Here is a 25887-nt window from a genome sequence, read left to right as displayed (position 1 = left end):
TAGTTATCGCTATAAGCAAGAGGCCCTTTAACGAGGCTCAGGGATAGTTTAGCGCTATCGCCGATAAAGCGCTATGCTAGCGTTACGTTACCCGCTTAGGCAGCTATATCGAAGTTAAGTGTTTCGATAAATCTAATAGCCGAGTAGGCGCTAGTCGTTATATTACCTATGCTCGTGACTAATAATAATACACCGCCGTATATTCGACCATCTTTCGGCGTTCCTTATTTTTATACTAAAAAAAATTATTATTAGATCCCGGAGTTTCTAATAGGTGCTGCTTAGCTATTTTAGAATTATAGTAAGCGTATACTTAATAAAAACGACGATTTAACGCTAATTTAGCGTTAGCGTGCTTATACACGTATCTTTAACACTTATAAATAGTTCCGGGCGGTCGTCCTACGGGGCGATCGTAAGCTTCCTATTAAGGCTATAAGTTTCTTACTAATCGGTCGGCGATTATATACTAATTATTAGTAGAACTAGTAGCTTCTTTTAGATAAAGTTACTTCTCTACGGTCCGTTATAACGCTATAGTTTATATACCGCCTTAGTCGCGTCACTAATAACGATACCGTAGTCCTCCTAGACTATATTCGCCCCCCCCCCCCCCCCCCGCGAGGATAATTTACGGGATATTAATTCTTTCCGGCGTTATGTTACCGACTTACATGCTATACACCGCCGCCCGCACCCCGATAAGGATAATTAGGAGGGTATTAAGGCCTTCCTAGCTCTGCCTAGCCTCGCCGCTCTATTAGCGGCTATTAATAAGCCTCGACGGCTTATCCTTAGTTATCGTTTTACCGGCCGCAGGGCGACTCCTCGCCGTAGCTATACTCCTTATACTAGGCCTTTTATTACCTAGCTCCCGGCTATTAAGCTAACGCCGACCGATAAGCCTATTCGTCCTCCTTGCCGCCGCGCCTCCGCTACCTTATCCTTTATAGTTATCGATAACACCGATACTAAGGGTATTCCCGGTCCCTTCCAGTCTAACCGCTAGCGTCGTGCGTCTAGCGCTTCGTTATCCGGTAACTTTAACGATTCTTTCTATAGATTCGACGACTAATTTTTTTTTCATTCGCTAAGTATTCGCCGGTAATAATCGCCTAAAATAGCGTTAAACTTTATATAGATAGTTTTATAATTTTAGAATTAGTTAGGGCTTAACCCTATTTTATATAGTTTTATTTTTATTTATTAGTTCTTACTCCGCTATCCTATATATATACTAGGAGCCAGTATTCTAACTATACGGTCCTTCTCTAATGCCTATAGGGGGGAAAACCGTAGTATAAGACTTAGGGAACTAGTATAAGACTTAGATAAAAACCCCTATACCCTCCTCCGCTAGGATTACTGCCTTATACGGGTACCGCGGGGGCCCTATTACTAACTTAATATATATCCGAAACTCGTGGCTTTTATTCTAGGAAGCCTATAACGTTTTTGCCCGTAGCGACTTTAAGGCCGACTACGTGCTCGATTAACGGCGCGCGCGTAATTATCTTAGTTAGTTTTTATACGCCTTCTATATGCCCTAGGGCTATATTAGGGGCATTCCAGTTAAGGGGCGATAAGAGATATTAAGGAACGTGTGGACGGAACCCGCCCCTAGGAGGACCCTAGGCTGGCACGTAAACGGGTTTATTTAAGTTAGTAAGAGTCCGTTCAAGACTTAGGGCCTTAGGCTCGGCTGCCTACTAGGAGGATAGCTAGGGGACCTTAAAGTAGACGTTTTCCTGTTAAGTCCTGGAAGGGAGGGCTTAACGAATAATCTTATAATTATTCCCCCCCCCTAAGGTTAGCTTTATAACCTGTTCTTATTATAGTCTTAACGACTCTCTTTACTCCTTATATAAAAACCTATAATATTTTATTCGTTCTAACCGTTTACGGGTATAATAACCGTTAAGAGTTCGAAAGACTAGTTATTTTATAAATCCTACCACTACCCCTAGCTAGTACTTAAGATACCCCCTAAGCGTACTACTATTATTCGTACCCGGGATACTTCCCCCGCTATTAAAGGAGCCGAAGCCGGGCTATTAGGCGCCGATCGCGAGTAATCCTTTACGCCTAAGTTAGAGGATAAAGATAGTAACCCCGAATTCGAGATTCGCGGATAAGCTAACCCGGACGCTTATAATCCTATAGTAGGACCACTACTCGACTAGGGGACCCCCTAAGTTATCCGAATAAAACCCTAATTCGATATTAAAGACCTTAAGAGCCGCCCCCCCGGCACCCTATTATCGGCGGAGCTTAATTTCCTGATTAAGCACCACGAGGACCGCCGAGCCCGTAAGAAGAAGGAGAAGCGCCTCCTTACCCTTTAATAAGGGAAGGACCCTAATACCTCTAAGCGTGTACCCCGAGGGGACTCCCGTAAAAGTTAGTATAAGGTTCCGTAAAAGCTCCCGGAATAGGACGGGCAGTCCTATAACCAGTTCTAGACCTTTATCGAGGAACTTAAAGAGCGTTTTATACTTAACGATATCGAACCCACCGAACCGGAGAAAATACACCTTATATCTACCCTGCTACTAAAGACGATAAAGTCCCGCTAGTATGCCTATTATAGACGTATGTATAAGAAGACTAAAGGTGCTACTTAGGAGGACCTTAAGTCGTTCCTAACTAAGTAATTAGTCGATAATAAGACCCGCGAGATATCTATAACTAAAAAGCTATTCTCGGACTAGACCTTATAAAAGCCTAATTAGTCTTACGCTAAGTTTATTAATAAGCTTAACTTATTATTTAATAAGGTATCCCTACCCTTCCCCGATAAGTAGCGTATATAGTTAATCTTAACGAAACTTAATAAGCCATTATATAATTAGATTATAGTAGCCGGTATCCCCACCGATAATAAGGTATTAGGAGTCGTAGCCTAGTAGGCGGAGATTACCCTTTTATATAAGAATAAAGAAGAGCCACCCCGGAACGATCGCCTAAGGTATAATCGCGGCGAAAAGCATAGGCGTAATAGTGCCCCTAATAAGGCCCGTACCGTAACGGCCCGTCCTTTTATACCGCCTTAAGGTTTCGTGGAGTTAATTAAAGTAGATAATATAGAGACCTAAGGTCCCCCTAAAAGGCGCTATAAAAGTAATATTACCTATTTCGGATATAATAAGAAGGGCTATTACCGGAACGAGTGCCTAAAAGAAACCTCTAATTTAGGTTAGTTATTAGGATACTCTATTAGTTAGAACCCTAATAACCTACCGATTAACCCCCGGGCCCTTATCGTTAAACAGGCTTAGGCCTAGGATAGGCCGCCGTTTTAGCCGTTCTTCGCTAATAAGGGCGCGATTAAGGCGAAGTTAGAGATACGGCTAAGCGGCGGATAGGGCCGCCGGAGCGCTAAGCTTAACGGAGGCGCTAAGGTTAACTTAATCGACTAAAGAGCCCTACCCCCTAACTATAAGCCCTTAGGCCCGCTAAAAAAACTAGGGTGGGTTATCCTAGGGGTCAAAGTATAGTCCCTCGGGACTCTTAAGACGTATATTAAGGTCACGGATAGCTAGGACCGAACCCGGATATACCTTATCGAGTTCGAGGTGCTAGATATAGACCCGGATAGATCTTAGATTATCCTTAGTATACCCTGGTTAGTTAAATATAACCCTGTTACCTCCTTCCGAACTAGCGAATAGATATATCGACTCTATAAGGATAACCTTAGGGGCGTCCCGAGCCGGAGGGAGCTAAAGAAAGCTAAGGAGAACTCTTAGTTAATAGTTCGGCTAGTAAAGTCGAGCGCCCCCTGTATTAGTAGGGTTATAGGTATAAGGTAGAATACCCCCGGAGAAGTAAAGGATATATTACCTAATAGTCCTTTAATCCCCGTTATCTAATTAGACCTATCCTGTCCCCTACCCCCTATACCCCCTAACTATATATAATATAATAAAGGAATTCTGGTATATATTAATCTAGGGCCCTATTAAGAGGAATTAGATAAGGAAGTGCCGGAAAGCCTTATCCCCGAGTAGTACTAAGAGTTCTAGGATATCTTTAACGTTATAAAGGCCGGCCATCTACCCGCCTACTAGCGATAGGACTACGCGATTAAAATAAAGGAAGGTAAGTTACCCCTATTCGGCCCTATCTATCCCCTAGCCGAATAGGAGTTAGCCGTGCTATAAGACTATATTAAAGAAGCCACGGCGAAGGGATAGATCCGCCCCTCGTCTAGCCCTACGGGTACCCCGATCCTATTTATACTAAAAAAGGGTAGTTAACTATAGCTATATATAGACTACCGAGGCCTTAATAAGGTAACCTAAAAGGACCGTACCCCTCTACTACTAATACACGAAATCCTTAACCGCCTCGCGACCTTTACGGTATACACTAAGCTAGACCTTAAGGACGTATACTATCGCTTAAGAATTTAAGAAGGGGACGAATAGAAGATAGCCGTCCCCGCCCTGTCGGCCCCCTCGACCCTCAGCAGCAAGCAGGCCGAGCGCAAGAAGCACCTTGCCCACCTATACCGGACCCTCGACAACCCCCTGGTCATTACCCGACGCTCCCTGCTGGAGCCGTTCAGGGAGCAGGATGAGGAGGCCAAGTTGGACGTCCTTACCCTCGAGGAGCTCGAGCCGACTGCTGCGAAGAAGATGGCCAATGGCAACGGAGTACACTCGGAGACCAACGGCAACGGAGTACACTCGGAGACCAACGGCAACGGAGTACACTCGGAGACCAACGGCAACGGCGTCTACTCGACCAACGGCAACGGCGTCTACTCGACCAATGGCAACCGCAAGCTAGCTCTGCCCTCTCCCTCCCCTCGGGACCTCGCCGCCCTGATGCTCACGTCCGGAAGCAGCGGCAACTCCAAGGCAGTCCGGCTGGCCCACGGCCAGATCTTGGCGGCTCTCGAGGGCAAGGCGGCCTTTGCCAACCCGCACCCGCGTAACCCGTACCTGAGCTGGATCGGGATGGACCATGTCGCCAACTTGACGGAGATCCACCTGTCTGCCATGTACCTGGGCCTGCCCCAGATTCACGTGTCCGCTGTTGACATTCTGGCCAACCCGATCCGGCTGCTTGAGCTGATAAGCGAGCACCGCGTCCAGCGCACGTTCGCTCCTAATTTCTTCCTCGCCAAGTTGCGCCGCGAGATCGAGGCCAGGACGGCGGCAAACGGCGGGCTGGACCTCAACCTCGAGTGTCTCGAGTGGTTGGGCTCCGGCGGCGAGGCCAACGTGACGGACATTTGCGCCGCCCTCCAGTCCCTGCTGCAGCCTACCGGAGTCCGGCCGAACGCCTTCGTCCCGGGGTTCGGCATGACCGAGACATGCGCCGGATGCATTTACAACCGCACCTGCCCCAGCCTGGACCGCGAGAAGAGGCTCGAGTTCACCTCGCTGGGCCGCTGCGTGCCGGGGATCAAGATGCGGATCGCCCGCATCGACCAGCACGGCTGCTCCGTTGAGCTCCCGCGGGGCGAGACGGGCATGCTCGAGCTCAGCGGCCGGGCCGTCTTCAGCGGCTACCACAACAACCAGACGGCCACCGCCGAGTCCTTCGCCCCCGACGGCTGGTTCCGTACGGGCGATCTGGCCTATATCGATAGCGACGGCTATCTCAACCTCACAGGGCGGGAGAAGGAGGTCATCATCGTCAATGGTGTCAAGTACATCCCCAGCGAGCTGGACACGGCGCTCGAGGAGGCCAAGATCCCCGGCGCCACCCCGACCTTCTTCTGCTGCTTCTCGACCATGCACCGAGCCTACTCGATCGACACCGAGACCGTCGTGGTCGCGTACCTGCCAAGCTTCGACGCCCAAGACGACGAAGCCCGCCTCGAAACCCAGAACAACATCATCCGCGTCGCCGGCATGCACACAAAGTCCAGACCCCTCGTCCTGCCCCTCCTGCCCACCGACTTCACAAGGTCTACCCTCGGCAAGATCTCCCGCGCCAAGCTCAAGGGGGCCTTCGACAGGGGCGACTTTGCCGCCCAGCAGGCTGTCAACGACGAGGCCGTCAGCCGCCAGCGCGCCCTCACCAGGGGTGAGCCCGAATCCAAGGAAGAGGAGGCCGCCCTCGAAGAGATCCGTCGCCAGCTCGGCGTCCCCGCCGACGACGACTTTGGCGTCTGCGACTCGATCCTCTCCCTAGGCGCGTCGTCCATGGACCTCATTGCCATCCTGCACCGCCTCCGCGCCAGGCTCGATCTGCCCGAGCCGATCCAGCTCGTCGAGATCCTGGAGAACCCGTCGGCCCGCGGTCTCGCCAAACGCATCGCCGACATGAACAACCCCGAGGCGAGGGAGTATAACCCCGTCGTCACGCTGCAGCCGTTCGGCAACAAGGCGCCGCTCTGGCTCGTCCACCCTGGTGTCGGCGAGATCCTCGTCTTCCTCAACCTCGCAAAGCACATCGCCGACCGGCCCGTGTACGCCTTCCGCGCCAAGGGCTTCAACCGCGGCGAGGAACCGTTCGAGGACCTCGAGTCGGTCCTCGACTGCTACGTCGCCGCCATGCGCAAGCGCCAGCCCCAGGGCCCCTATGCGATCGCCGGTTACTCGTACGGCGCCATGCTCGCCTTTGAGGTCAGCAAGCGCCTCGAGGCCGATGGCGACCAGGTCCGCTACTGCGGAAGCTGGAACCTGCCGCCCCACATCAAGGAGCGCATGCGCCAGCTCGACTGGGCCGAGTGCGTCGCCAACCTGTTCTACTTTGTCTCCCTCGTCGAAGAAGACGAGGCCATCAGGCAGTGCCCGACCGTGCGGGAGCTTGCGCAAGAGCAGGGCACCGCTGCGGCGATTGCATACATGCGCTCCATCTCGGACCCGGACCGCTGGGTCGAGCTGGGCCTCAGCGAGGAGGACTATATTAACTGGGCGGCCATCGCGTCGCGCCTGCAGGGCTTGGCGAAGGACTACGAGCCGTCCGGATCGGTCGCGAACATGGATATCTTCGTGGCGGATCCCCTCCAGCTGGTCGCAAAGAACAGGGAGGATTGGATCGAGAACAGGCTCAGCAAGTGGAAGAATTATGTCCGCGGCGAGCTCAGGTTTATTAATGTCCGGGGAGCGCACTATACCATGCTTAGTCCGGAGCATGTCGAGAGCTTTGCCGAGACGCTGAGGAAGGTGCTTGCCGAGAGGGGAGTGTGAGGATTGTGTTATAGGAGGGTTCATGTTCCTTTTTCTCTTTTCCTTTTGATGTCATGCCTGTAGAGCTGTTTCTTGTTTTATTTCTGAAAAGTACATAGGAAAGCCTAAGAATGAACGAATTTTACGAATATTAGACAAAACCGTCTCCTAAGAGCCGATCTTTAGGATAACGTATTAAGCTCTATATATTTTAGCGACGTCTAGTATGCTAGGAAAAGGTTTACCAAGCCCGAAGGGCCAGGAAATGTTATTCTTGGGATCCGGAATATTTACATGTTCGGGATAGTGAGCTGGTCGAGAAAATCTAGGCATAAAGGTTCGTTATTCTTGTCGGCTACAGAGAAACGCTCGAGTTCCTGAAGCAACGGTGCTAAAGTGATCCATGCCGTCAAGTCTCTGTAGCTTAGGCGAACTATCTTTTGAAGTCATTGGAGATGATAGTAAAGTTATGTCCGTCTATCTAAAAAGTCTCGGTGAGCAGGGAGCCGGTATTGATGAGTCCGATCTTGTATTTGGTGCCAGGTTCAAAGGTCACATCAAACATTCAGTGAGTGTCGTTTCGGAGCATGGATCACGAGTGGTCCTGTGTGTTCTGGGTAAATCATCTATCTGTACAAGGAAGATATTATAACTTATCCGTGTATTTACCGTATGCACCATTGGTGTCTGTCTGCGAATCAGCTTGATGGAACGAACATAGCTGCTTGGCTTCGCTGAGCAAAACTTACACTATAGACCGAAATGAAAGTGATACCATAAAGTACTATACTATCAGGCCCGGAACTCATACACTTACAAGGTGCCAGGCTAGCATCTATTAGTTAGAATCACCAGGATAGCTTGCTTAATATCGCCTAAAGAACATGGCACACCTTGGAAGGATATTGCGTGACCCCAGGTACACCTTCTAGATAGTATCCTGCAGTCGCATGCTATGCCAGTGAACACCAGTGCCGTTATAATAGGTCAAAGTATTATGAACGGTGATACCTAGTTATCTTCAGTCAGACTCGATTCTCTCCATTCCACAAAGGCAAGAGACACTAGTCGTCCACGGGTACTTGCTTTAATCTTGCTATTAAAAACCGTCGCGTTTTTCTAATATCTATCTGGGTTAATTAGTTTATTAGTAATGGTTAGTTCGTACTGCGATAATAAGTCTACAGTCACTAGGCAAAAATTCCGACGGATTCTTAACAACTCCCCACTATTAGTATACGCGTTAAAGGTAGAAATCCGTCGAAATTATCGATAATAAGTGCTCACTTCTCGCACTCTTTAAGTTCCCTCTGGTATCACGAAATCAGGGTCCGAATAGATATCGATTCCCTTCTTCCAGTAATCTCGCCTCTCCGGGCTATAAGCGCAACAAGTTGCAGCACCCAGAGTCTGGTGGCCCCAAGGCCAATAACAAGGCCAAAGATTTCGTGATGGCCTGGATTCATGCCACTTCATGCGAACCGGCTTCTTTTTTGGGATACATACATACATTTCTGCTTCATATCTCACGCCCCTGCATGTTAATGTGGCGGTAGGGAGATGGTGACCAACAAGGTTTCACCGAAGCCGGCTTTGCACGGCTGGGCTGCTTCGTCGGGGACCGGGTCCGGGGTAGGCTTCGTCAAAACCCATTTGAACCGCCGTTTGGGCGCCCAAACGAAAAAGTGGACCTAACCCATTAGGGCCCTGCCCGTTTAAACGGGCCCCAATTGGATCGAGGGGTTCTAGTAGGCCTGCCTACTAGAAGCCGGGGTCTTTACTAGGCGGCCTAAGTATGTCTCGGCGTTGTAATGGGTTGCCCCGCTTAGCCCTAGAGGAACCTAGTAGTTCCTATTAGGTGCCTATTTAGACCCCTGGGTTCTTCTGGGCGAGAGCGGGACTACCTATTAGGACTCTAAGACTTTCCTAGGCCGCCTAGTAAAGGTTCTGGGTTTAATTAGGCAGGCCTAAAGCGGATAATAGTAGGGCGGCCTAGTAGAGCCGCCGTACGTATTAAGTACTATATTAAGTACTGTATCTAATAAGCTAAAAGAAGCAAAATATAAACTAGTATTAAATAAAGAGTAAAGCTTTATAAATAATACTCGCTAATAATATTCCTAATCGTAAAAAGAGGTAGTAGATATTAAAGAAATATAAAAGAAATCTGATAATAGTGCTAATTAAGGAAGGAATAATAGTAACTATACCTGTCTTTATTCCTTCCTTTATACTTACCGAAACAAAGCTCCTTTACTATCTAATAGTATCTTCCTTTAGGCACTAAACAACACTCTAGGCAGCGAATAATACCTCTATTTTTTTATTCTATAGCTAAATAAAGCCTATAACGACTTTATTTTTACTATTATTAACGTCTATATTATAACGTTAATTTATAACGAAGCTATCACCACTATTATCACTATTATCACCATTATTATCACTATTATCACTATTATTATCACTATTATTATCACCACCACCGCCACCATAACTACCACTACCATACCGCCGTAAGTTTTCGTCTAGAACCTACACGACCAGGATTTTACTAACTTATTATAGTCGCGCTAGTACTCGCCCTAAGGGCATACCTCGTTTTCCCGCTAGTAAGGCGACTAGTAGAAGGGCGCCTAAGAAGGGCTTGGCTTATCGGGCTACCAGGAAGCAGCCAGTTACGGCGGTAAAGAAAAAGCGTTATAATAAGCCTAGTAATAAGTAAACTAACCTATTTACTAATTTAGTATATATACTAACTATACTATAGCCGTCGTATTACGGGAGATCCGGCGATACTAAAAGTCAGAGTAACTTCTAATTCCCTATACACCCTTTATACGCCTAGTAAAGGAGATCTCCTAGGACTTTAGGCTATATATACGCTAGCAGCGGGACGCTATCCTGGCGGTCTAAGAATTAGCCGAATAGTGGCTAATAATACTTTTTACTAATAAATCTAATAAATTAACGTAATAAGGAAACAGTGATTAATTAATAATAACTAGTATCTTAAAAGGCGGTATTCTATACTAAGAGGGTCACTATTAAGGCCGAAGATATAAAGCACGTTAAGACTATCGTGCAGATAGTTAACCCGACCCCTCTATTCGGCTAAGAAATACAGTACTTATTAAGTACTGTATTTCTTACTAGCAGGGGGGGAGGGTTATTATAGAATAATATTATAATAAGCTAATATATCCCTAATATATTTTATATCCTTCTCCGTGACTATAATCCTATTCGTATAAATCGCTGCTACTTAAGCATATTAGAATATCGTTATAAGCTAAGTCTCTGCCGCTTCTTAAAGTGCCCCTATTACCGTTACGTATACTCGTAGGTCTATCCTCTTACTCGTATCCTAGATTACCTCTCGGATAAGCCTTATAAAAGATAATTAGGGAATTAAAAGATCGAACTATCGCTAAGATTAACGTATCTCGATTAGACCTATACTCTATTTATTAGTAAGGAAATAAAAGAATATAAAAGAAAAAAGAAAAACATACTCTTACTCCTAGGCCTACGCCGTATTATCTAAGAGGTGGCCCTTTTTACTTACTTTGGTATTTTCTTCGCCGTCTTTATTAGAGTCTTCCTTATAGTCTAACGGTTAACCCGCTTCTTTGTTTATATTTATGGACGTCTTTTCTACGGTATAAGCCGTCGAACAGGGGGCTTACCCGTCCCTGTTCGTGTAGCGGTCTATGCCCTTAACCGAGGGCGTAGAGATAGTGGATCCGACTAAGGAGTAGATCCGCCTGGCTGCGTGGACGACTCTCCTAATTATAATGGTTCTCTGGATTATAAGGACTCTTTTAACTATAGAGTAGGCGATTATATAGTGGATAATTATTCCGGCTATATAGGCTATAATAATAGCGAAATAACTAATTATTTAGTATTATAATACTAACCTGCGGGGCGATTAAAGTTTAGAGGTAAAGGCGGTAATTTATATATAAAGGAATCTTTAGAAATGTTATTAGGACTAGGACTTAAAGTCTCTAATAGAGGGGGGGTTAACGGAGGGGAACTCGATTAAATTACTAGTAGCATTTTTATCTATACGAGGCCGTGTAGTAGGAAGATATAAGAGCGAGACAAAAGAAAAGAAAAAGAGATAGATAAATAAAAGAAAGAGGAGACAGGTTATAGTCTAGGGGTCCTATATCTAGTACGTAGTAGTACCCCGTTAGTATAACCTAAAAGGGATAAGGTAAACGGGAGGCGATAGAAATAAGTTATCCTTTTGTTTTTTATTAGATATATTTCCTAGGTAAAGATTTAAAAATAAAAAATAATTAGATTATAGATAAAAATAATTAGAATATAGATAAAGCGAGAGAAAATATATAAGCAAACCCTCGTAAAATAAAGACTTCGAAGCATGGCTTTCGCTTATAGCTATAGAGTTAGACGGTGCCCCCCCCGGTAGGCAAGCCTAGTTAATAGTAATTAATAGCCACTATATATATAACCCGGATAATACTACTAAGTAGTAGGCGTGGATCGATTAGTAGAAGACGATAGGATAGTTCTAGGACTAGCGTGGAGCTAGCGTTCTAAAGGAGACTCTTCTACGGCCTATTATCTAACCGATATCCCGTAGGGCGATAAGGAGTACCGATAAGTATTTTATTAGCACTAAAAGACGGGTTAGAATACCTCGCCTAATCTATAGGGGTTATTATATATACCTAAAGTATCCGAACCTCCCGCCTAGACGATTAAGTAGCACTACTACGGCGACTAGGCACCTTAGATTAAAGGTATATAGGGCAGCAGTATAAAACAGGGCCCTATATAGGGAGCGGAATCGGGTAAATATAGGTCTTTAAAAATACAGTACTCGATATAGTAATTAAACTAATAAAGTAAAGTTCGATAATATCGTTAGTATTAGATTTACTAACGCCTAGCTAGGTCTTATTATAATAATTACTATATATGCCTTATCCTTTAATATAACTATAGCCCCGGGATTTAAGTTCTTCGTGGAATAGCTATATCCCGGTTTCGCCGCCTAGATTCTACACGCTAGTACTCTTATATATTAGTTCAGGACCTATACCGGCGAGGTTATCTCCGAATAGCTTCGGTAAATCCCCCCGTAGGTATATATAGCGTTAATAATCGACTACTAGTTAACCCCGTTTATAAACTTTAATTTACTTAGTATTATAGTGCACTAGATTAATAAGAAATAGAACCGCCGGTAGCTGCTCCTCGATATCGTTAACGTCTAAGGCGATAATACTAAGATTAGGTTAAGTACCCTGGTCGGGGAATACCTATAAAAGTATAAACTCTGGTCTTAAGTCCGAATAATAACCTCGGATAACGGCGGTCTATTTAACGCAGATCGAATTAAGGAGACTATTCGTGGCCTGATAATATAAGACGGCGATACCTCGCCTTCCTTTAATGACTTCACGATATAAAGTAGTAGCAGGATTCGGTATATTCGGTGTATCTCTTATATTATCTAACTTACGTTAAAAGACCTCTTAAGTTGCCTTGGACTAGGCAAAGACGATAACGATAATATAGTTAGACACGGATTTAACTATATTAAAATAGTAAGTAATATTTATATTTAGTATATTACTTATATATTAATAATATAATAAAAGGTTAGGAAGCTTATAGTATATATTAATCGCTTACCTAAATAAAGGCACGCCTTTAAATAACTATAGTAATAGATTATAGGCCGGGAAAACACCGTGTAGTTAGTTTAAGATATTCGGACCCGATAGAGTTTAACCTGTCTAATACTTAAGCGGGCGTAGCGCCTTCGCGCTATTATCCATGAATATATCGGCACTATAAATAAATCCGAGGGATTTCGATAGCTTACCGAAGAGGAGTGGACTTAGATCGGGTTTATTATCGATATCACGAAATTCTTTACTTAGCTTATAAATAATATAGGTTCCTAGTCGATTAGAATAGTCTAGAACTTAACCGAGACCTATATCGTATTAAATAGGTGGCTAACTCGTGTTAACGGTCTCCTCGAGGAAAGTTATAGCGATAATTAGGTAATAAAACTCCGCGAGGGTATTAAGCTTATAAAGGAGAAGCTAGCTAAGTATATCGGTTTTATATAAAACGAAAACAATATCGACCTCTACTCTGTTACTAGTCTTTTATACCCTATCTTAGAGGGCGAAGATAACTAGCGCTTTACGGATTAGGGGAGGTTCTTCGAGGCACCTACTAATTACGACCCCTAGCGACAGGCTATTCACTTCCTAATAATAATATACACGCTATACTATAAAGAGTATAATCGGGAGAACGATAAGGCGATAAATCGTGCGAATAGGGAGCGTCTTAGCTTTTCTGTTAGTGCGTTACTAGTTAGCCCTACGCGAGTAAGTTAACTACCCTACTTAACTTATCCGTTAAAGTAAGCACTTACTAAAGGATACACTAGAGGCCGGCACTAAATTCGGATAATAACCGTATTCGTGTAAAAGTCAGAGAATTCTTAGCGTTACGTAAGTTATTCCTTTTTTTTTAATTACTATACTAATTACTGTATTAATTACTATATTAATTACTATATTAATTACTATACTTTTGATTACTAATATATATAATAGGGAAACGGCCTATAAAGACGATTACGGAGTTCTGGAGACGGAATAAGAGCTCGTATCGAGGCTTCGCCGCCCTAGTAAAGGATCTGTTTTATATTCCTCCCTCGGCCATTAATATTAAACGAGTATAAAGCTTTATAAAGCGTGTTTATACACCTTAACGATCCAGGCTTATACCTAAGACTACCTCTATAGCTCTGATTCTAATAACCTGGTATAAGGATCTAATAGTACCCGAGAGACTGATTCCGTAGGAGCATAAAGATAACGATTCGAATAAGGATAATCAGGATAACCTTTGATAACTATTTCAGCATATATATACCCCGGGTAATATTAGGTTAGAGTTATTCTACTTATAGTTAGTCGAGGATTCGCCTAAGCTACTAAGTCTTCTAACTAGTTAACGCCCTCTTAATTACGACGCAGCGGATAGGGTAATAACCGAGCCTTAGTTAGACGCCTTATCCGTGATCTATATAGTAGGGCTATAGGGCTAATAAGGGCAGCAAAGGCAATAGGAGTAATAGCATCAGGGGCAAGACTCTTAAGACTCGTAAGGCTCGTAGTATACATAGCTAGGATCTGCACCTCCTAGCTCTCCCCCGATATCTTAATTCCGTCTATAATCACCGAGTAGCTAAGGCAGAGATAGGATACAGGTATCGATAAGGTCAGGGCGGCGGGTAACGGCTTATCGGCTAGGAAATTAAGGATATATTAGTTTATACGAATATACTAGGTAGATATAAGTTAGTAATCGTCTATATAATATAGTATTTTGATTTTTAAAATATTTTTTATTAAGTAAATAAGTGATTATAATTAACTTAATAGATAGAATAGTAAATTTAATATAATACTAGTTTTATATAAATACTAAAAGATAAAGACTTAGTTATAGAAACTTTTTATATAATATAGAAATACTATATTATTATTACTATATCTATACCTATTTAGGCTGCTTAATTAGATATCTAGGGTTATTCCTTTTCTAAAGAAAAATTACGTCTAAGGCCGGATAAAAAGCCTCTATAGAAATACTATATAATATAGAACTTATAAATCTTATATAAAATTCTATATATAATATTAAAACTAGGAGGGGAAAGATAAAGTAGTAACTTATAGACTATACTATCTAGAATATTTAAGAATATATATCTTATATAGTATAATATCTTATAAGATATAAATACTGCGTTTAGGTTATTAGCTAAGATATATAAAAAGTATTATATATTATAAATATATTTTAGCTATTATATAAGAATGCACTAAATATATAATATATATAAATATACTCTAGTATATATATTATACTTTAACTTATATATAATATCATATTATAATAATATATAAGCTTAATATAGTTTATATAATTAAGATTATATACCTATAAGATACCTGAGTATTATATATTAAGTAATATAATATAAAGTTATAATCTATATACATATACATATATATATATATATTATAGTTATATATATATAGTATACGAAATAGCCTTTAACTTATAAAATAGAATCAGTAATAATTAGGATTATACTATATTATTATATATATATATAGTATAATATACTAAATGATAAGGTAAGCCTTAAAGTAAAATAAGAATTAGATCTAAAACATATAAGATTATATACGTTAGACGATCTATTTATATTATTTTTAAGTATACTATTCTTGCCTAGCTAAGCTAAACTAGCTATCTAGGCATTGTATTATATTATAAATAAGGTACTATCTTATATTACGTAATTAATATAGAGTTAATTATATATATCTAGCTTAGAGAATATTCTATATATAATTATTACTAGTAGACTCTTATAAATATAATATATATTCTAGGATATTAGTATTAAGTAAACTTATACGGTTATACCTACTTTACTTATTACTTATATTCCTTATACTCTAATAAAAATATACTTATAAGTCTTATAGGAACACTTATAGGCTTCTATTAATACTAATTATATACTATTTATAATTCTATAATCTAGGACTAAATATATAAAATGGTTAGCTAGTTAAAATATATTGGAATATATAGTATATAGTATAGTATAAATGAAAGTAAAGCTATATATAGTCTAGCTTATATAGATATCTATATCTTATAATTAATAATACAGTATTATACACCTAGAGTAAATTCTTAAAACTTAAAAAAAGTAAAGTAATACTACGTTTAGTTATATTATAGTATATATTAATATACTAATAAAGCCTTGAAAGTATAATATACTATAACTCTTTTTATAGATAGTAGTTAACTTAGTTATAATTATCTAAATTAAATAGTATATAAGTACTAAAGATATTATTATTAAGATATCTTATAATAGACTATAATAAAGCCATAATAATATTTAATTAAGGAATACTTATACTATTCTTACTTTAATATATAATAATATAACGAGTATAAGTAAGGTTAATATAAGGACGCATATCACGAGCTAATCATAATTTTAGGAGCGGAAAACGTTATAATACTATTACACCGCCTACTACCACCCTATATAAACTCTCACTATCCTATTACTTATCCTTAGAGGCGATAAAATCCTTCGCCAAATCTGCCTCTACTAAGCCGCGGAGGAAGTCACGCGCCTGCTAGATAGTAATACCAGACAAGGCGGTTTTAAGATCCTGACCATCTAACAGAACCGCTAAATACAGATATATTAGTAATCAAAGAATACAGTAATTAATATAGTACTTAAATTTATAGGAGCGTCGATAACGGTTTACGAAATCCCTAATAAACCGAATTTACTTCTTCTAGTATAGAAGAGGCAGATTAAAAGTGGCCTTTTTATGAAGGCGGGGCACCGTATAGTCCGTTAATAAGCCGAGACTAACGGGCCGATAAACTATATTAGCCCTAGTACTATTAGTTAATTATTCGACTTTAGTATAGAAGCTTATAACACACCTTTGACGCTTTTAGCGGGGGAAAATAGCCCGGTTATTAAGCCGAGTAATACAGCGAATTATAACTTTCTTAAAATCGGTTATAATATCTTTAATATCGATAAGGGGCCCCTGATAATTAAGCGCCCCTAGCTCGTACGCTAGTACCTTATAGTATAGCTTATATATACCCTCGGCGAAGTAAGTGGCCTAAGCCTATTTAGATCCGGACTCGGTAATAGCCTATTAATATTAGTATACTCCTAATACTAAGGGATAAACAGATTACTTACCCCGAACTAGAGCCGAAGGTTAAAGGGCGCTTTTACCCTACTAGTAAACTCGTTATACTAACTATACAGAAGCGCGATAATTAGTTCTAGGCCGCTATTATACGGAATCTTAAATTTATCCAGAAGGCTATATAGCCACTCTATAATAACGGACTCGTTAACTAATCCCTCCTCGATATCTTTCTTATAGTCGTAGAATTCCGTCTTTATAACCTAGACTATAAAATGCTTAAATAGCAGGGCGGCCTTTATTCTATTATACCAGAGCTTATCGTTTCTGGTTTTGACTTTAACGTTAAGTTCGTCGCCCTTATTATTAGACTTAGTGTCTTCCTAGGCGGCTTCGGATTTATTAGCCTGTCTGGCCGCCTCTGCCGCCACCTCGGTATCACTAGATATTATTAGTTTTTAATTACTATATTATTTACTATATTAATTACTGTATTAATTACTGTATCGAGTACTATATATATATGTACCGTTTATTATCTAGTTACTGCTTCAATACGGCTAACTAGGCCTTCTGCTCCTCCTCGGATACGTTTTTATACTCCGTAGAGTTTTTAAACTAGGTAATACGGCGGGACTTCTTCGAAGTCTATTTTTATTTAATATTAAAGATCGCCTTAGTATTAGGATCTATACGGTCCCGCTACTCTTAGGCTCGCTTTGTGTAGGGGTTCTCCGAATATTCGGAGTCTGCCTTACGTTCTACGTAATAAGATTAGTATAATAAAGATATTAGGGAGTATAAGGGATAACTTACTTCCTATAAATTTAGGTATAGTAGCGGCGGTACGGTAAACAGAATAAAAGGCGGTAGTAATAGCGATGCTCTATAACTAAAGAAAAGGAGCAGGATAGTTATAGGAAGGAGAGTTAGGGAAAAGAAAGATAGCTTAAACGACGTTCTTTTATGATAGTAGATATAGGTAATAATATAATAAATCAGGTATACCCTCTAAGATATCTCCTATAGGCATAACAGAATAGTTCTTTAATTAGGCATACTCTATTATATTATAACTAATCGTATTATCGTAATAATAAAATCTATTATCGTATACTAAATATAAGCCCGAATATAAGGTAAGAGGTGAGCTATAATAGAAGATTATACCCTATCCCCTTAGCAGCGCGAGGGGTTTACTTTATTCGGCGCCCTGCTAACCGTCACCGCCTCCCTGCTTATCGCCTCCCTACTTATCGCCTCCCTGCTTATCTAAGCCCCAGTTAGGCCCAGGGGCTCTAATAGGCGTACCTAATAGAGCCGTTAAATATAAATAGTTCCTAATAGGTACCTAGTAGAACCCAGTGGCTTAATCAGGTCGCCTAATAAAGCCTATATAAACGCAGTGGGTTTATATAGGCGGCCTAATTTAACGTCTAGGCTCTGCCGGGTACCCGTTAAGATCTGTTTATACTCAACGGCTTAATTAGGTACGCCCATCCAAGCCCCTGGGCCTACCTGGGACACCCCTATTGGGCTACAGCTTTATATATGGGTCCAGCCCATTTGGTTCTTCTGGGTTTTGCCTAAGCCTAGTCCGGGGCCCATGCCCCACGCCGAGCTTGGCTGCAGCATGTGACATGTCCGAGGGCCAATCTCCGAGTTTTTCTAGACTATTCCCAAATTAAAACAAATCGGCATTAATAATTAGATAACTCTTTAACCGCTAAATAATTATAGAGTCGAGAATCTATTAATCTCAAGATATACTATAGCTCGGCGGTTAGTATTAGGAGTTCTTCGGGACTACCGGAGTTATTTATACTCGCCTACTTAACGTTATCGGCTAAGAATCACTTAATTATTATTAATTAATTAATTAATTAACGCAGGGAGATAATTACTTATTTACTTAATTAATTAATTCTTTAGTGTTATAAAATAATAATAAAAAGGGTAGGCGGCTTTATATATAATAAAAGAAGGTTAGTTTATAGTTATAAAAACAATAATAGGCGATCTTTAGCTCGTTATAAGAGGCATAAAGAGGTCTTATTAGTTCGTGTTATAAGTCTCTAGGCTTCCTACTAGTGCTTAGTACGAGCTTATCGCGTAAGCCATAAAGGCCTCTCGTAAAGAGGTTCTAGAGGCTTACGTGTTAACCAGTAGGTAGTTTCGTGTTTAGAGAAGGCTTATCGTGTTAAAGTTAATTACCCTAATCTAAAATAGGATAATAAGTCCTACGATTAGTTCTAAACCTTTATAGAGGAACTATAAGAAAGGTTTAATTTAGATTATTATTACTTTACTACTAAAAGGCAGAAAGTATACTTTACTAATAGGTATCTCCCGCCTTTAATAAAGTCTAGGTAGTATGCCTATTAGCGGAGAGTCTATAACCCTATAAAAAGAGGGAAGCCCGCTTAATAGGTCGATATTCGTAAATTCCTTACTAGCTAGTTAATAGACTATAATACTTATAAGATATCTATTATAGAATACCTCTTTTTAGATTAGTCTATATAACGCCCTAGCTAGTCTTATAGCTAGTTCCTTAATCGACTAGACTTTTTATTTAACGAAGTCTCCTTAAAGTTCCTTAATAAGTAGCGTATATAGCTTATTCTTATAAAGCTATAAAAGCCCCTTCGCGATTAGATTACTATTAATAGCCTCCCTTAGGATTATAAGCACCTTAGCGTTTTAGCTTATTAAGCCGAAGTTAACTTATCCCGGTTAATAAAGGTCGAGTCGCCTACCTTTAGCCGCCCCTTAGCCTATTATCTAGCTTTCCGTTAAGGCGTAGCTACTAATAATAGCTCGCGATCCTCTTAGCCCTCTGCCTTTACCCCCGCCGCCTTATCCTCCTCCGCCCTATCGGCCTTTACTTCTACTTAGCCTTCTTTTAATAATCCTCCTATTACCTTATCGACGGAGAGTCCCTCCTAAGACTCTGCTAAACGCTAGCCCCTCTTAGAAGTCGAATATTACTATTATTATTAGTTCGGTTATTATAAGTCTGCGTGCCCTAAATTAGCTAATTCGTCTTCCGCTAATACCTCCGCTTTTAACACGCTAAGTAATAGTAATTATCGATTATATAATACTTATACTCCGCTTACCCGCTATATACCCCCGCCTTAGTCTAGCCTTAACGATTAGCCTATTAATTTAAAGAAATAAGTCGTTAATTAAGTTTAAGCTAATAATCTATTAGTAGCCCCCTAATATTAGTCCCTACCTAGCTTATTATCCCTAGAAACTAGGACCCTTAAGACTAATCTCATAGTGCGGCTAGGTGGTAGTTAGAAATAGTGTCTTATGTTTATAGATTATAGAGCTAGTATTAACCTTATTAACCGCCACGCCCTGCCTTTAGGTGTTAACCTAACTAGCCCCCTAGAATATCTGAATTAGGGACTTTCCGAAGTTAAAAAAAACACCTATAGTTCTATCACTTTATTTATTAAGGCCACCGATGATTAGGGCTATACTCGTATATATTATACTTTATTTTATATTATCGACCTTACTAAAGGTTCTTAAGTCCTTCTAGGTATCCCTTAGTTAATTACATATAATCCTTATATCGATTAGTCCGACCGCCTTTAGAATTTTCGTATCGATAAAAAAGACTTTAGATTAGCCACTAATAAGAGAGGGATAATCTAAAGTCCTAAAGAAATTAAAAAAGAAAGAAAACGCGCCCGTGTAATTATCTAATTAGTTAATTTAATAATAGCCTCCTAAGAGGATACCCTTTATATAGGCCGTGTTACTATTCCTGATTCCGACTTAGCTACTTATCCTGACTCCGTTTCGCCCGCCTCCTATTCCGATTCTATTTCGCCTAGCCCTAATATCTCCCTAGAGGATATTACCCCTAACGCCCTCCTGAAGTTACCTGAGTCCTTTTTACCCGAATAATATTAAGAGTTTATAGACGTTTTTAACGTTATTAAGGCTAGTCGCCTCCCGCTATATTATAGGTAGGACCACGCTATTAAGTTAGAAAACGGTTAGACTCCGCTATTTAGTCTTATTTATACCCTTACCGAAAAAGAGTTAGAGACTCTATACTAGTATATTAAAGACGCTTTAGCTAAAGGTTAGATTCGAAACTCTATTAGCCCTACCGGTACCCCCGTGCTATTTATCCTAAAGAAAGGAGGTAAGCTTCGTTTTTATATCGATTATAAAGGACTTAATAAGATTACTTATAAAGATCGTACCCCCCTCCCCTTAATTTATAAGATCTTGGATCGCTTATCTAAAGCGAAGGTATATACTAAGTTAGATTTAAAAGATACCTACTATAAGCTATATATAAAAGAAGGGGATAAGTAGAAAACTGCCTTTCGCACTAAGTATAGTTATTTTAAGTATTTAGTTATACCCTTTAGGCTTTATAATACCCCTACTAGTTTATAGCGATATATTAATAAGGCATTATATAGTCTTATAGATACTATTTATATTATTTATTTAGATAATATTTTAATTTATAGTTTAGATAAGGATACCCACCGCGTATATATATATAAGGTCCTCTAGAGGTTAAGATATTAGTCTTTATACACGAATCCGGAAAAGTATGTCTTTAAGTGTTAGGAGGTAGAATTTCTTGGTTTTATTTATAAGCCTAATAGTATCTATATAGACCCTATACGGGTAGAAGCTATTTACGAGTAGGAGGAGCCTAATTCTATTAATAAGGTATAAGTCTTTATTAGTTTTATAGGTTTCTACCGTTATTTTATTAAGGGGTACTCTAAGATAGCTAGGCCACTTACCGACCTATTAAAAGGGGGTAGTTAGCTAAGGGTATTCACCCTTTCTAATAAATAATAAGCCTTTTTCGAGAAGCTCCGAGATACGTTCTAAGACGCCCCCGTCCTCCGCTATTTTAACCTCTATCTCCCTATTTAAATTAAGCTAAACGCCTTTAATTTCGTAATTAGCGTAGTTATTAGCTAACTAAAGGACCGTACTTAGCGACCCGTCGCGATCTTCTCTTATAAGCTTTAAGGAGCTAAGTTAAACTACTTAACCCCTAATACTAAGCTTATAGCTATTTATAAAGTTTTCCGTTATTAGCGTTATTATATAGCCTATACCTAGACCCTAGTTAAAGTCCTTACTAACTATTTAAATTATCGCTACCTCTTATATAAGCCTTATATTAAGGTATAGTATACCCGCTAATTAAAGGAATTAGCTATTTATAATTTCGAAATTCGCTATTATCTAGGCGTCTAAAACCCTGCTAATAGACTATCCCGAAAGCTCTAATATACCGCTAACCCCGCTAAAATCGATTAAGAAAGGCGCCGCCTAATTAAAGATTTTACGAAGAAGTTCGTTATTAGCCTCCTAAAGCTTATTAATAGGGAGAAGCCTACTCTGTTAAGTCTAAGGGAGGAAGTTATCAAAGTATAAAAAGACGACCCCTTTTATTCTGCTAATAGTAAACTACCCACCTAGTAGACTCGGGACGCTAATAGTATAGTCTATTTTCGTGATCGTCTTTTTATCCCCGATAAGTCCGGTCTTCGAGAAGCAGTTATATAAGCCCTTTATAACGCCCCTACTACTAGCCACTATAGTATAGGCAGAACTAATAAGTGTATTTCCGATACCTTCTTCTAGGAGTTTATATCCTAGGATATTAAGAAGTTTATCCCGAGTTATCCTATTTATTAGTATACTAAGCCTAGGCACTATAAGCCTTATAGCCGTCTTACTAGTTTACCTATTCTAAGCCGTTCTTTTTAAGAGATATCTATTAACTTTATTACTAGCCTCCCCCTGGTTACCTACTAGGGTAAAAAAAGAGATATAGTATTAGGTATTATTTACTATCTAACTAAGTACGCCTTATATATCCCTTATAATAGTGGATTATTAGTAGATAGGCTCGCCGATCTCCTATAGTTATATATCTTTAGTATCTTTAGTCTCCCGGATAGGATTATCTCCGATTAAGGCTCCCTCTTTACTAGTAAGTTTTAGACTACCCTTTATTACCGTCTCGGTATTTACCGCCGGTTATCTACCGCCTTTTATCCTTACACCGATAATTAGACGGAACGTTAAAATCAGAACTTAGAACACTACCTTCGATCCTATTATTACCTCTAGCAGGACGATTAGGTAGAAAAGTTATCCCTCGCTTAGTTTACGTATAATATAGCCTAGTATTCCGCTATTCGCTAAACCCCCGGCTTCGCCCTTATAGGATTTAACCCCTAAGGTCCCGATAAGATTAAGTTACCTAAGTCCGGAGAAGTCTATACCGCCTAAGCCGAATAGTATACCGGTTACCTAGTATAAAACTATTAAGCTATATAAGTCCTTATCTAGCGTGCGTAAAGGACCTATAAACGTTATTATAATACCGGTTATACCTATTAGCACTTCTAAGTAGGCGACTACGTGTTACTTTCTTCGAAGAATATTAAGTAAGGTAGACTAAGTCGTAAGATTTCCGATAAGTACCTTAGTCCTTTTAAAGTTATTAGTATTATAGGTAACCACGGGTTAGCCTACCGGTTAAAACTCCCTTTATCTATAAAGATTTATAACGTTTTCCCTATTTCGCTTTTAAAACCTTAGGTCTCTCGTGATAGTCAGCCTCTACCCGTCCCTATAAAAGTTAACGTCGAGCCTTAAGAGTCGGATAAGTATAAAGTCGAAAAAATCCTTAGTTACCGTTATAATAGGAAACGCCGCGAGTATCTTATTAAGTAGGCGGACTACGGATTCGAAGATTATACTTAGGAACCTAAAAGTCACCTACTAGACTCCCTCTTATAATAGTACTATAGTTAAACGCCGCGTTAAGTTAGTTAGTCGTTATTAGTATAGGTCTGCTATATAATAGCAGTACTATTAATTATTAGTATCTTTATACTCTAAAAAAAAAAAAAAAAATTATTCCGTTATTTATAGTATAGCACTTATAGTACCTATTACCGCCCTTCGCCCTTACTACTTATCCTCCTACTCGGTATATTATACTAGGTACTCTAGACTATAAGCGATACGTTAAGCAAAGTCGGCTATTTTATCGCGCCACTCTTACTTAGCTTTAGCTTTCTTTTCCGCCTCCTTAGCGGCCTTCTACTCCGCGCGGCGCTTCTTATTAGTCCTATCCTTAGCCCTATCCCTATTCTCTTCCTTAAACTCAGATAACGCCTTCCGTAGTTTTATCTGGCTCGTTAAAGCTTTAACCTATTATATAGTTGGCAGTAGTAGGGTACTACGTTCTAAGTCCGATATACCCGCTCCCGGTTAGTTAAACCGCCGTCCTTAACGGCCTTTAGTAAAATCTTCTATAGCCCGGTAGCTACCCGAGCGGTATTCACGGAGAGCTAGTTTCCTTTTTATTAGCACCCACCTAGCGGTCTATAGTAGTAGCAGACTTATAACTTAATAATACTTCGATTTACGCACCTAATAACGTTTATATTTAAATAAGGCTATAACGCTATCCCGGCACGCTAAGAACTCGATTAGCCCGCGGGCCTTATTATCTAACTCTAAGTCTAGCTATTAATACGCGTACCGGCTATATAGTGTTATAACCTTTAGACCGTTAACCTGTTTATACACGATATAAGGGGCAGGGCCCTTATCTACTATATTATTATCGTTATTATAGGTGGTATTCTAGTAGCTACCCATACCGTTATCCTTATCGCCAATAGTAGTATTATTATTAGTATTAACTATAGCGGTATCTCCGCCGGCGCCCGCGGTATTATCCTTATAGTGCTCGTTATTATATCCTCTATTAGCGCCGCTTATTATAACGTCTACGTCGCCCTATATACTCGGTTTATTAACGTTATTACTAATATTATTATTACCTACCCTATAGGACTTTTTAATAGCCTTAGCCACCTTATACGCTTTCTTCTTAGCCAGCTTACGGGCTGCCTTAGCGGCCTTACAATTGGTGTTAGTAACGTTAGGTATTATAACTTTTATAATATTAGTAACGGTTACGTATAGGGCACTATCACGGCACTTATATTAAGGGACGTTAAGGGAAATATTATTATTATTATTATATAAGAAACTATCTTTTTATTAGTTCTATCTATTATATTCTATTACCCGGCCGCTAGGAACGAATTCGAATCCGATAACCGAGTCCACAAAGTCGATAAGAGACTTTAAGCTATATATACAGCTTTATACTATTACCAGGAATCGACTTATATATATAGTTATCTAAGAGTCTAAAATTATAAACTTAGATAATAACTAAAGATAAGAAAAAGAGGAAGAAAATAATAAAGTTAGGAGTTAATAAAAAGTTCTTATAGATAAGTTAGGAGCTACCTATAGGTGCCTAGCAGCCTAATCTCTTATAGACTTAGCCTTATTTATATATTATAACTTCCCTTTTTAGAAGCACCCTCTTTTTTTAGGTATTATAAGTTATAGTTATAGGCCTCTAATAGGTAAAGGAGTATTATATAGGTTATTTAAAGATTAGACGATAAGTTAGGAGTTTATAATAGAATCCTTTAGAATAGTTCTTAGTAGTAGACTCTTTGCTATTATAGGGTCTTTATATTTATAATTTATTTATTTATTAGTTCTTACTCTGCTATCCTATATATATACTAGGAGCCAGAATTCTAACTATACGGTCCTTCTCCGATGCCTATAGGGGGGAAAACCGTAGTATAAGACTTAGGAAACTAGTATAAGACTTAGATAAAAACCCCTATACCCTCCTCCTCTAGGATTACTGCCTTATACGGGTACCGCGGGGGCCCCGTTACTAACTTAATATATATCCGAAACTCGTGGCTTCTATTCTAGGAAGCCTATAACGTTTTGCCTATAGCGGCTTTAAAGCCGACTACGTGCTCGATTAACGGCGCGCGCGTGATTATCTTAGTTGGTTTTATACGCCTTCTATATGCCCTAGGGCTAGCCCCGCGGGCCCA

At 40.2% G+C, this 25887-nt stretch overlaps 2 protein-coding genes across 2 annotated transcripts; one reads left to right on the top strand and one right to left on the bottom strand.

Moving 5' to 3' along the window:
* Positions 1-2577: 2577 nt before the first annotated feature.
* Positions 2578-7151, top strand: ACRALDRAFT_1057661 (uncharacterized protein; the record flags this gene model as incomplete). The annotated part of the gene is made up of 2 exons (XM_071015919.1): positions 2578-2592; positions 4434-7151. 2 exons carry the CDS (start codon positions 2578-2580, stop codon positions 7149-7151), a joined length of 2733 nt encoding a protein of 910 aa, XP_070873920.1.
* Positions 7152-7611: 460 nt separating this feature from the next.
* ACRALDRAFT_211582 (uncharacterized protein) lies at positions 7612-8783 on the bottom strand (the record flags this gene model as incomplete). Its single annotated transcript, XM_071023734.1, has 11 exons — positions 7612-7656; positions 7694-7756; positions 7809-7880; positions 7948-7965; positions 8024-8083; positions 8162-8194; positions 8299-8311; positions 8418-8440; positions 8522-8600; positions 8641-8664; positions 8713-8783. The coding sequence occupies 11 exons, from the start codon at positions 8781-8783 to the stop codon at positions 7612-7614; spliced, it is 501 nt and encodes a 166-aa protein (XP_070873919.1).
* Between the last annotated feature and the right edge of the window lie 17104 nt (positions 8784-25887).

The sequence above is a fragment of the Sodiomyces alcalophilus genome (genome assembly GCF_042370955.1).
Source record: "Sodiomyces alcalophilus JCM 7366 unplaced genomic scaffold ACRALscaffold_5, whole genome shotgun sequence".
NCBI lineage: Eukaryota > Fungi > Ascomycota > Sordariomycetes > Glomerellales > Plectosphaerellaceae > Sodiomyces > Sodiomyces alcalophilus.
Note: the sequence above shows the minus strand (reverse complement) of the source record. Positions and strands in the feature narration are given on the sequence as shown.